Source organism: Schistocerca gregaria, chromosome X (assembly GCF_023897955.1).
Source record: "Schistocerca gregaria isolate iqSchGreg1 chromosome X, iqSchGreg1.2, whole genome shotgun sequence".
Taxonomy (NCBI): domain Eukaryota; kingdom Metazoa; phylum Arthropoda; class Insecta; order Orthoptera; family Acrididae; genus Schistocerca; species Schistocerca gregaria.
This window is the reverse complement of record NC_064931.1, coordinates 143128678-143141048: the sequence shown is the minus strand read 5'-3', so window position 1 is coordinate 143141048 and position 12371 is coordinate 143128678. Positions and strand designations below refer to the sequence as shown.

General features: G+C 44.9%; 1 protein-coding gene across 6 annotated transcripts in view; it reads left to right on the top strand.

The window, feature by feature from the left end:
• Nucleotides 1–12371, top strand: part of LOC126299478 (transcription factor CP2) — a 793232-nt gene that overhangs the window by 299465 nt on the left and 481396 nt on the right. For all 6 annotated transcript variants that reach the window (XM_049991412.1, XM_049991416.1, XM_049991411.1 and 3 more), the window contains exon 2: nucleotides 10447–11311. In XM_049991412.1, the coding sequence (XP_049847369.1) occupies nucleotides 11041–11311 (271 nt within the window). In that variant the 5' untranslated portion in view covers nucleotides 10447–11040. The remainder of the gene's footprint in view (nucleotides 1–10446; nucleotides 11312–12371) is intronic.

The following is a 12371-nucleotide window of genomic DNA, read 5'->3' as shown; positions in this document are numbered from 1 at the left end:
CGTTAAAGTACGATTACACTACACAAAAAAACAGTGTAATCTAACGGCCGTATATTCAACTAAATACCTAGAAAATACAGTTATGAACAATTTAAATTGGAACGAACACTAGAAAATCTTGTGGGTAAGGCAAGCCAAAGACTGCGCTTTATTGGTAGAACACTTGAGAAAATGGAAAAGATCTACTAAACAGACTGTCTTCAATACGCTTGTCCGTCCTCTTTTGAAGTACTGCTGCGCGGTCAGGAATCCGTACCGGATACGATTAACAGATTACATCCAGAATGTTCAACGAAGAGCAGCACATTTTATGTTATCGCGAAATAGGAGAAAGAATGTCACTGGATGGACACCATTAAAACAAAAGGCGTTTTTCGCTGCGACGTAATCTTCTCAGGAAATTTCAATCACCAACTTGCTTTTCCGAATGCGAAAATATTTTGTTGACGGTGACCTACGTAAGGAGAAAGGATCACCATAATAAAATAAGGAAAATCAGAGCTCTCACGGCATGATATAGGTGTTCGTTTTCTCCGCCCGCTATTCGAGAGTGGAATAAGAGAGAATTATTGTGAAGGTGGTTCGATGAACCCTCTGCCAGGCAGTAAAATGTGATTTGCAGAGTATCGATGTAGGTGTAGATAACAAAGGCACTGCTATTTCGTATCGGAACAGAAATGAGTGTGGAATCATTCTAGTGATTAAGCGAGCCGCTGGTGAAGAAGGGGGGGGGAGGACGAAGAATCCACTGACGTAGGCTACTGTGACAAAGAGCAGATTTTTATAGCCAGGAACCTGGGAACGAGCATCTTGCAAACGGTTGTTCGCTTGTTATTGTCGGAAGGGCGGTGAAACCTCGTGTAGGCGACACGATGTTGGACGTCCACGCCTCATCACAGAACATGGAAGTCGGAGGCTTGCTCGCTCTGTAAAGCAGATAGGCAGCGATCTGTAGCATGTGTGAAGACAGAGTGCAATGCTGTGTCTCGGAGCACACCGTTCAGCACACATATTTGAACATGGGACACGGCAGCAGACGACCCCTTCGTGTTCGCGTGTTCACCCAACCGAAATCGTGAATTAGTACTGCAGTGGGCACGCGACCGCCGAGACTCGATCGCGGATAAGTGGAAACGCGTCGCCTGATAGGACGAATCACGTTTCTTGTTACACCAGGTCGATGGTAGCGTTCGGGTACGTCGGTCACTCAGGCGAACGACTGCTTAAAACATGCACCACGTCAAGGAAGCAGGTCGGTGATGGCAGTATTATGCTGTGCGGGACATTGACCTGGGCTTTCATGGGACATGTGGTAGTAGTGGAAGGCATCATGACAGTTATGGGTTACGTGGACATTTCAGCGGTCCACCTGTATCGATTCAAGCTTGATACCTTTTTCGACGGCGATAACATCTTCCAGCGAAAAACCTAAAAAAACGCCTGTATCATTAATTTCAAAAGACTAACAGCGGTAAAAGTATACTATGATAGAAGCAAACACGTTCCAGTAAACATGGGTTTGCAAGCGAGGTGTCACTGACTTCAATACGTAAGGTTGTTCTGTTTAGTACAAATGTATTGGACATATAAACGTTTCGATTAAATCTCCATCTAATTAGGTCTAAATTTCACCCATAGCCTACATTAACAAGAAATGATATGCTAATTTAACATTCTAGTGTACACTCGTACCTGTTAAAATAGGTGTTCCTTGAGTCGCTGTCGCACTAGATGCAATACTGCGCTCGCCTCTGCCGTGAGCTACGAATTCTTTCTAGCACTTCCGGATAATCTCGCAAAACTTGACAAGAATCTACAGTTCAATTTTCCAGTTCGTCAACTGTATCCTCGGGGCTGCAGTACACTTCATTTTCCAGATGACCCTAGACAGAAACATTCAGAGGATTGAGGTCAGGTGATTACGAAGGCCAAGGTACAGGTCCTGTTCGAACTATCCATCTTGGGCTATAGTGGTGCGTTAGATGTATTCTTAGATGAGGTGTCGGCTTTCTTAGCTGAATGGTAACGGGTTTGCCTACCATGTACCGGGCCCGTGTTCGATGCCCGGCCAGGTTGGAGATTTCCTCCGCTTGTGGACTGGGTGTTGTGTTGTCCTCATCATCGTATCATCATCACCGACACCCAGGTCGCCCAATGTGGCCTCACCTGAAATAAGACTTGCAACTCGGCCATCAGTGCCACACGATCATTTTTTTTAGATGAGGTGAAAAAAATTGCTGGTGCCGCATGATGCATGTACCAGATTCCCATAAGTTGCGCAAGGGGAATATGCTCAAGCGTTCCTGGAATATCTCATTGCAGTATCGAATGTACCCTCGACCATCGAATTTTCTTGTAGGAATGGGCGGCCCTAGGATCCTGTCACCTAGCATCCTGAACCACATATTTGTGAGAAGCGTTGTTGATATGCTGATTTATGAACAGTATGTGTCTCAGATTTGAACCCTTTTGGATGGGGATCTAATCGAAAAGCTCACATTTCAGATAAATTTGTGATTTCCTGTCAGAGAGGTCACAGTTCGTAGTAACTGATGGAAAGTCATCGAGTAAAACAGGAGTGATTTCTGGCGTTCCCCAAGGTAGTGTTATAGGCCCTTTGCTGTTCCTTATCTATATAAACGATTTGGGAGACAATCTGAGCAGCCGTCTTAGGTTGTTTGCAGATAACGCTGTCGTTTATCGACTAATAAAGTCATCGGAAGATCAAGACAAACTGCTAAACGATTTTGAAAAAATATCTGAATTGTGCGAAAAGTGGCAGTTGACCCTGAATAACGAAAAGTGTGAGGTTATCCACATGAGTGCTAAAAGGAACTCGTTAAACTTCGGTTACACGATAAATCAGTCTAATCTAAAAGCCGTAAATTCAAGTAAATGCCTAGGTATTACAATTACGAAGAACTTAAATTGGAAAGAACACACAGAAAATGTTGTGGGGAAGGCTAACCAAAGGCTGCGTTTTATTGGCAGGACACTTAGAAAACAACAGGGCTACTAAAGAGACTGCCTACACTACGCTTGTTCGTCCTCTTTTAGAATACTGCTGCGTGGTGTGGGATCCTTACCAGGTAGGACTGACGGAGTACATCGAAAAAGTTCAAAGAAAGGCAGCACGTTTTGTATTATCGCGAAATATGGGAGAGAGTGTCATAGAAATGATACAGGCTTTGGGCTGGAAATCGTAAAAGAAAGGCGTTTTTCTTTGCGACGGAATCTTCTCACGAAATTCCAATCACCAACTTTCTCCTCCGAATGCGAAAATATTTTGTTGATGCCAACCTACATAGAGAGGAACGATTACCACGATAAAATACGGGAAATCAAAGCTCGTACGGAAAGTATATAGGTGTTCATTCTTGCCGCGCGCTATGCGAGATTGAAATAATAGAGAATTGTGAAGGTGGTTCGAGGAACCCTCTGCCAGGCACTTAAATGTGATTTTCAGAGTATCTATGTAGATGTAGATGTAACTCTGACAGTATTTTATCCTGCAGTCAGTGGCGTTTAGTAACAACACATTCGCCGTTACCTCGCAAACGGCTCGTTTAGCGACCTAAATTTACTGGTAAGTTTTTGCTTCTATTATTGTATACTTTCAACCGAGTCAGTTTTCTTCATGAATTGTGATACACCTTGTATAATAAGGTGGTGAATACGTTGGCCGATGGACTCTTTATCAAGATGACATGTGATGAACTGAGACGATGTGGACCGAAGCAGTCGTCTCGTATTATCTTGACGACGATCGTAATAAACGTTCCAGTGCCCTTATATGAAGCAGTAACTCCTATCTGATCAGACATTTTTAACGGTCGGCAGGCTTAGAAATCTGCCAATGCAGCAAGTTAGCATTTGGACGACCATACTGTATGAAGGTGCGCACTAACCTGTGGTACACGCTGTAGTCGCTAAGGTGGTAATAGTTGCAGAAATTTCTGATTCTCAACTAGAGCGATTCGGAAACAGGCATCTCACACGATGACAGCGTGACGGCAGTGTGAGCTACAAATCGAAGCTGTGTCTTGCATCCTGTTCAGAGCTTCACCACTCTTGCGACGTCACTGCTGTATGCGAGCTCGCACGCCACGGTCCTACATGTTGAAAGAGGGCGCTTTCAGCTCGTACGTGATTTTTGGATTTCTCGTGTTACATGATCCTTTTCTTTTAACGACTAAGTATTTCGCGACGTTTTTCTTGTATAAATTTTCTCACTTCTAATCTGATTAAATTTTCAGGCGTTTGACAGTATTCTTCATTATTTTTATCAGGGAAACAACTCACTTGTGTCTGTACACCACGTATAGACGCAGGCTGCAGGGGGCACGTTTACTGCTTTCACGTCTTACAGTTCAGATTATCTTTGTGACATCTGGCTGCTTACCTGTAGAAGAAAATGGAATGTATTGTCAAAAACTTGTAATATTTGCAAATCTGACGCGATTTTAGTGAGAATATTTTATACCGACATGATTTTAGGGCAAATAACCCAAATAGCTGCTTATAATAAATAATCTTTATGTACGACAGATTGTCTCGGCTTAATCGCCATTTTGAAGTACCTGCAATTACAACAGGTATGGATGTCAATGCCATTCATATTAAAGTATCTGTCTTGTACGCACATCTACATTGATGTGACGTCCATATTGCGTCGTTAGTTATACAGTGATTTCAGTTATCATTAATTCAATCGCACTGTTAACTCTCATTAATACATAAGCTGTGTTAAATGATTTAATATTCACAACGTAACTAGCAATAAAAATAATAACTATTATTATTATTAATTTTTATTGTGTGATCATGTTACACTTAGTGATCAGTATTGAAACAAGTTACCCGTATGTGAAATTCTGGATGTAGAATGTCTCAGACAGTCTATATCTGTGAAGGCCGGTGCTAGAGAATTCTGACGTGGTTTTTGGATAGCCATGTTCTATGTGTTGGAACCAAAACATGCCGTGCAAACAATGCGTAAAAACCACTTAGAGCTTTAAAGAGTGAATAAGAAAGTGTACAGTCCTCTAGTGCGACAGAACAGTCAAAGGAATAGTCACTCAACAGTCCGAAGTTGGCCCTAATAACCACTTAAAACAGAACAACTAATAAACCCGTCACTGTTGAGGTGCTCATGGAAGGTGGCTCAATGGAGATCGGGAAAACCGATGTGATTCGCCAATCTTCTTGCGGCTCGCAGCGTTTCACAGAGACACTTTTTGCCGCCTCCTTCTTCGTCATTTAGACTTTTTGACCACACCAGAGCGTCTGTGCCGTCTAACTTGTGTCATACAAGTACGATGATGCGTTATTGCCGTTCACTTCCAACTCAACATGGATTGTTGTAGAGTTGTTCGGCTTCAGATTTTCAGGGTGCGATAGAGACCTTTCCAATTTTTAGAATGAATAAAATCAAAACATTGAGATACCAACCGATACTTTTTATTGAAATGAAGTAAACAAAATGCCATATGCACTAACTAAACACATTTACGGTTTTTGAACAGCACATCATTCAGATGGCGGCCTGACGCACTACTCAAGTCTCTCTGTGGAGGTTTTCGTGACTGCGATTCATCTCGGGCGTAATAGTAGTAACCTAGTTCGATATCGCTTCCTTATGAGCTTCCAGGGTATCGGGGAGATGTTGAAGCACCTTGAAATTTAGGTATCCCCACAGGAAATAGTCGCGGGATGTCATGTCGGGTGAGGCTAAAGGCCACCCGATATCACCTCTGAAGGAAACAACGTGCCCAGGAAACATCTCTGCCCGCATCTCGTGGTCGTGCGGTAGCGTTCTCGTTTCCCACGCCCGGGTTCCCGGGTTCGATTCCCGGTGGGGTCAGGGATTTTCTCTGCCTCGTGATGGCTGAGTGTTGTGTGATGTCCTTAGGTTAGTTAGGCTTAAGTAGTTCTAAGTTCTAGGGGACTGATGACCATAGATGTTAAGTCCCATAGTGCTCAGAGCCATTTGAACCATTTTTGAAGCTCAAAGTTTTGAGCTCCGCGTTCACTGATAACATCGTCCACTTTTGGCTGGAGAAGGTTTTGCTACTACGCACAATGACGATCAGTGTTTACTGCAACTGCTGTTTGCATCTTCAAAAAAGCAGGAACCCAACACACCAGATTGAAAATTGCATACCAAACTGGTACTTTCGGACTAAGAAATGGACGTTGAAGTAGTTCTCGGGTGTTGTTTTCAAACCATTATCTGAAATTTTGTTTCTTTACTGCACCCGAAAAAAATGGTTCAAATGGCTCTGAGCACTATGGGACTTAACTTCTGAGGTCATCAGTCCCCTACAACTTAGAACTACTTAAACCTAACTAACCTAACGACATCACACATATCCATGCCCGAGGCAGGATTCGAACTTGCGACCGTAGCAGTGGCGCGGTTCCAGACTGAAGCGCCTAGATCGGCTCGGCCACACTGGCCGGGTAACTCAACTATTAAACTATTAACACGATTTTTTCACCCCTGGTCATATTATATAATTTATATGAGGACTACTGCACCCGAAAGATGAATAAATTGGTTTCGTATCTAGAGAGACGTATGTGCTGCACACGTTTTGAAGAATGTATGGCACAATCACGCATGTGTTTCGAAGTCTGTCACTCAGTTTTGAGTCGTCACAACCTTATAAGGACGCAGCTTTAGGACGCGGTGAAAAATTCTGCGAACAGTTCAGTCAGATAAGTGTAGATCGGTCGCGTGTTTTCGTCCTGAGCACCGTGAAGACTGCTGAATTGAATGCCTTACTAAAGCCACATTTTTACGGTCGTGCTGCAGTTAGAAGTTGGCCAGGAGTTTTTCTTTTGAAAGCAGAACTTGTTTCTCTAAAATTTAGAGTCCATGTATGAATAGTTTTCTTATCCGAAACGGGGTAATGTCGACCATACGCAAAGTGAACGCGGAAAGAGCGCTGTGTCGCTATCGCTGATAGCGTTTACCGAGTTGACTACTTACGGACGATGACTGCCAGACTAAGTCGTAGCTGACACTGACACTGGAACATACACAGCAAATGAATGATACTACTCCCAGCACTCTACACCATTTCCTCGCATAGCTGTATATTCAGTATCTTGGAGCTCTTTTTGCTGTACGGTACTCCACTTTATCACCGGGATGCTCCCTTTCGTTATGACTCCCCTGCTGGTTTGCTAGGGTCAAAAAAAATGGTTCAAATGGCTCTGACCACTATGGGGCTTAACATCTGCGGTTATCAGTCCCCTAGGACTTAGAACTACCTAAACTTAACTAGCCTAAGAACATCACACACATCCATGCGCGAGGGAGGATTCGAACATGCGACCGTAGCGGTGGCGCAGTTCCAGACTAGAGCGCCTAGAACCGCTCGGCCCGGCCGGCGCTAGGGTCCAATCGCGCGAGAAATTCAGTGTGTATCAGGGCTGCAAAGGTGTACCTGCAAATAAACCAAAAATTGATTACGTGACTTTTTTTCGATTTGACTTATTCCCATACTTACGTAGGCGTAATCTTCGCATTTCATTTTGTTTGTAGAGTTGTTTGTTTCTCATTGTTGCGTATTTTGCTAATAATAATTCTTTAGAAAATCTACTGTACTAAATTTACACTTTTATTGTAGCTCATTACGATTGTCAACCAACATCCAGGGGAAACGAAAAAAAAAACTTTCACATTTCATATATCATGCTACAGACGAATATTATACTACAAGACATATTATGATATACTGCTCTGTATTTGAGTTGTATTTCACTGGTAGCTGTTGATGTTTATCGTAATATGCCCTTTAGTATAGCATTAGTATGACCCGCCAGGGTAGCAGAGAGTGCCTCCCTCCGCGTGATGGCGGACTGGGACTTGTAAATGTACGAGCGAGAGCTACAGCGTTATACTTGTGCACAATGATGAAATTGTGGACCCGCAAAGATCCTTCCCTTACGGGACGTCTGTTGTAGGAATTGCTGCCGGCGTCTCTTCTGCCACCTGTCACGGTTGCGCACATTACACCTTCACTCTCGCACCTCTCGGCAGTTATTCTTGAGTATAGTTACGTGCACCCAGACCTTCCCAATAACCGCACTCCCAAGGCGAGAGACGTTTACAGACTGCTGCTAAGGTCCATCCCTCGGAATGTGATTGAGAGGAAGAGCCCTACGACCCTATGGCCTGCAGTGTGGAGAGCGGTCCAGAAGCCGTTCCTCCCCACGCGGGTACGAGCTGCGTGGTACCAGGTGGTGAACGGGAAGGTTGTAACACGACAAAGGCTGCACGCTATTGGGATGACGGCTTCCCCCCCCCCCCCCTTTTGCTCACGTTGCCACCTCGTGGATACTGACGAACACCGCTTAACATGTGGATCGGCGTTAGAGGTATGGCTGCTAGTGCAGAAGATCCTCGCCTGTTACCTACGTATCGCGCCTCGCACAATTGAGCCACGGCTCCTCCTTTGTCCAGAGGATACTTATTTCCCACCTGCGAAGACTTACGCTCTCACATGGTCTAAAGACATGTCCATATACTACCTCTTTCGAGATGATGAGAAAATGGTACTTGATTACTGGCAATTTCTCCAGGACAGTAATAGCACACTTAAGTGTACACCCCGATACCGACAACTATTTGCGAACTATTTGCGCAGTGTCTTCGATAACCCCCCTCGCAGTTGGGGAGTACCGGGCAGAGGATGACCGCCTTCATGGGGCTCCACACGCTGCGGAATGTTGTACCAATTTGGAACATGGAATCTGTACGAAAATGGGCCATGCAAATGGAATGGCTTGCGGGATTTGGTTACATTTTTCTTTCTTTATTATCTATCATCACACTATTAGTTTCAAACTCTTTTTCATAGTTTAGAAGGAACTCTTGTTCTGTTGTTGCTAGGGATGTAATTTCCTAATTTTGTTTGTCGTAACTGAAAGACGCCTTTTGTCCATATTAAAAAAAAGGTTGGCAGCTTAAATAATTTCCAATTACAAAAAAAATTAGATGGGTAGAGCTTATGCCATAATAAAAAATAAAAATGAAAATAAAAAAATAGCGCTAACGCACTGCTTCCTGGACTTGGGCAGGCGCACCGGCCCCGGATCGAATCCGCCCTGCCAATTAACGGCGAGGGTCGATGTGCCTACCAGCCTGGATGTGGTTTTTAGGCGGTTTTCCACATCTAGGTAGGTGAATACCGTGCTGGTCCCAATTTTCCGCTTCACTTACACGGCTCTCAGACATCTGAACACATTCGCACTATTCCATGGATTACACTCGATGCAGACAGTTGGAGTGCACTAATTCCGTCCGGGGGGGGGGGGGGGGTTACGGGTGTGGTGTGTGTACTGTAAGACCTTCGGTACAGACACCATCAGATTATTTGACTTGTCGTTCTAACGAAGTAGGCGAGTGTCAGCAATATGTCTCGTGGTCTTATTGTGGCGTTCTGCCATTAGATCAGACGATATAAATGCCACTTGCACACTTAGAGTAGAAGATTGACGGTGACCAACTTTAAACAGAACTTTTTCACACACATTTATTAAAATAATAACAAGCATAAACTTTACGTAACTTGATTCTGGATGCTAATTACAATTGACAATCTGAAGTTCCTTTGGTCTTGGTACGTTAATCTTATTCTCACATATCTCTGATACTTGACAAAGTGTCTATACATTTATCTTCATGCCTATGTACAGGAATATGATAATCTTCTTAGGTGCAGACTGAAACTTTACTGTAGACTGGTACAGACTAATGCAAACTGGTACAGGCTGGTGCAGACAAATGCAGACTGACTAATTGGAGGTCTGTACACTCGTTATAACATCTCGCTCGTTCATGTGTCACTGCGCGAGTGTGATCCGCGAGGAGAAAAGGTTTTATGTTAGCAGCAATCTCATTGGCTGCGTTACATATTAATACGCGGATCGGCGGAAGCAGAATTTGGTCCGTCTCTAAGGCAGCGCCATCTCGTAGTGCGGAGACGGACGAGCGCTGCGCCTGCACTGTTGTGCTTAGCGGGGCGCGCTCTAGTGGGGATGTTGTGTACGTGCTGACTATGCGGAACTATGTACACAACAACGGGGTGGCGGTAGGAAGGGCATCCGGCCACCCCTTAAACATTAACATGCCAAATCCGATTGACGATGGCTGATCCTGCGTAGCTGCGGGACAAGGCTCAAGCGATAGATAATTAGATAAATAGTATAGCATTAGTCTGTAGCATGAGATATGAAATGTAACATTCGTATTCTTTCTTGCTTTTCTCTGGATGATGGCTGACTACCGAAACCGGTCAGAATAAATGTGTAAAATTCAGTACAGCAAAGTTAACATACATTTTATAAAAATATATTCACGCAGTAGACTGTCGCCTTAAAAATGTTGATAATTAATTAGGCATTTACTGAGTGCTCTGTGCTTGTGTGTTTCAGGAACGCTGAATGTATCTGGTCGGGCCAGCGGAGAAGCCTGGGACCCTCACGTACAGCCACCGTCGCAGCTGCTATTGGATCCGCAAGCGCGAACGCAAGAGGTCCCGCCCCAGCGCGCAACGCGGCTGCGACGCCGCTTCTTCCCATGAGCCCGGTCGGCATTCGCTGCTCATAAGTTAGGCACAGCCGACTACCGTTTCGGTAATGCATTGCTCCGGCCGCTATGTCTCCGAGCAGAAATGGTTTAACAAGTGCTTCAGCAGCAGCAGTTCCGTTCCACAGACCTTTATAAATTTTCTTATGTTCGTTTCCGGTATAGCTCTGTATCTGAAGTGTGCTGTAGGAAGGCAGTGCCGCCTCCTGGCTCTGAGTGCTAAGGAAATTACCGTGCTCGAGAGAAGTCGTCATCTATAGAGGAGATTCTAGTTTCGCCCCGAGTTAGGTAATACAGTTTATCCCCTCCCGCGTGTGCTAGAGTAGGTAGTAGTGTGCTTTTGCTTGTCGCCTGCGACCGCACCGTCTAATCGCGTCCGAGGGAAGTTTTCGGTGCTGGGGGGCCGGCGCACAGCAGGCCCCTCGACTGCTCCCCGAGGAATGGAACTGCAAATGATTCTGCGTGACGTGATTAAGATAATGGACCTGCCGTTCGCGGACGAGTGCGCCGCAGTTGAAGACACAGGCGAGCTGACGGAAGCGAGTCCGGCAGGAGTGTTGGCCGCGCAGGACGGACTGTCGGTCGACTCGGTGGACCTGCTGCCCTGGACCAACGACGTGCGCCTCGTCACCCTCGGGCCTCCGAAGAAGAAGCGACGCGCCGCCGACGACGAAGGCCGCACGGCCACCAAGAAGATCCTCACTGAGCCGGGTGAGTACTCTCGCGTTTCTCTCTTTTCTCAAATCGCCAGCGGATGACACTAGCCTAGATGAGGCAGGACAAAGCACTGAATCGACCACAGGTTTGAAGGAAGCACTCCAGTATTCCATCCAAGTGATTTACGAACCACCAGGGAACGTTACCTGGGATGGAAAGACAGGGATTTTAACCCATTTTTCTACATCTACATCCATACTACGCAAGCCACCTGACGGTGTGTGACGGAGGGTACCTCTATCGGTTCTCCCTTCTATTCCAGTCTCGTATTGTTCGTGGAAAGAAGGATTGACGGTATGCTTCTGTATGGGCTCTAATCTCTGATTTTATCCTCATGGTCTCTTCGCGATATATACGTAGGAGGGAGCAATATACTGCTTGACTCCTCGCTGAAGGTATGTTCTCGAAACTCAAACAAAAGCTCGTACCGAGCTACTGAGTGTCTCTCCTGCAGAGTCTTCCACTGGAGTTTATCATTTCCGTAACGCTGTCGCAATTACTAAATGATCCTGTAACGAAGCGCGCTGCTCTCCGTTGGATCTTCTCTATCTCTTCTATCAACCCTATCTGGTACGGATCCCACACTGCAGAGCATTATTCAAGCAGTGAGTGAACAAGCGTACTGTAACCTACTTCCTTTGTTTTCGGATTGCACTTCCTTAGGATTCTTCCAATGAATCTGTCTGGCATCTGTTTTACCGACGATTAATTTTATAGAGTCGTTCCATTTTAAATCACTCCTAATGCCTGCTCCCAGATATTTTATAGAATTAACTGCTTCCAGTGGCTGACCTGCTATATTGTAGCTAAATGATAAATGATCTTTCTTCCTATGTATTCGCAGCACATTACACTTGTCTACATTGAGATTCAATTGCCATTCCCTGCACCATGCGTCAAATCGCTGCAGATCCTCCTGCATTTCAGTACAATTTTCCATTGTTACAGCCTCTCGATATACCACAACATCATCCGAAAAAAGCCTCGGTAAACTTCCGATGATATCCACAAGGTCATTTACGTATATTGTGAATAGCAACGGTCCTACGACTCT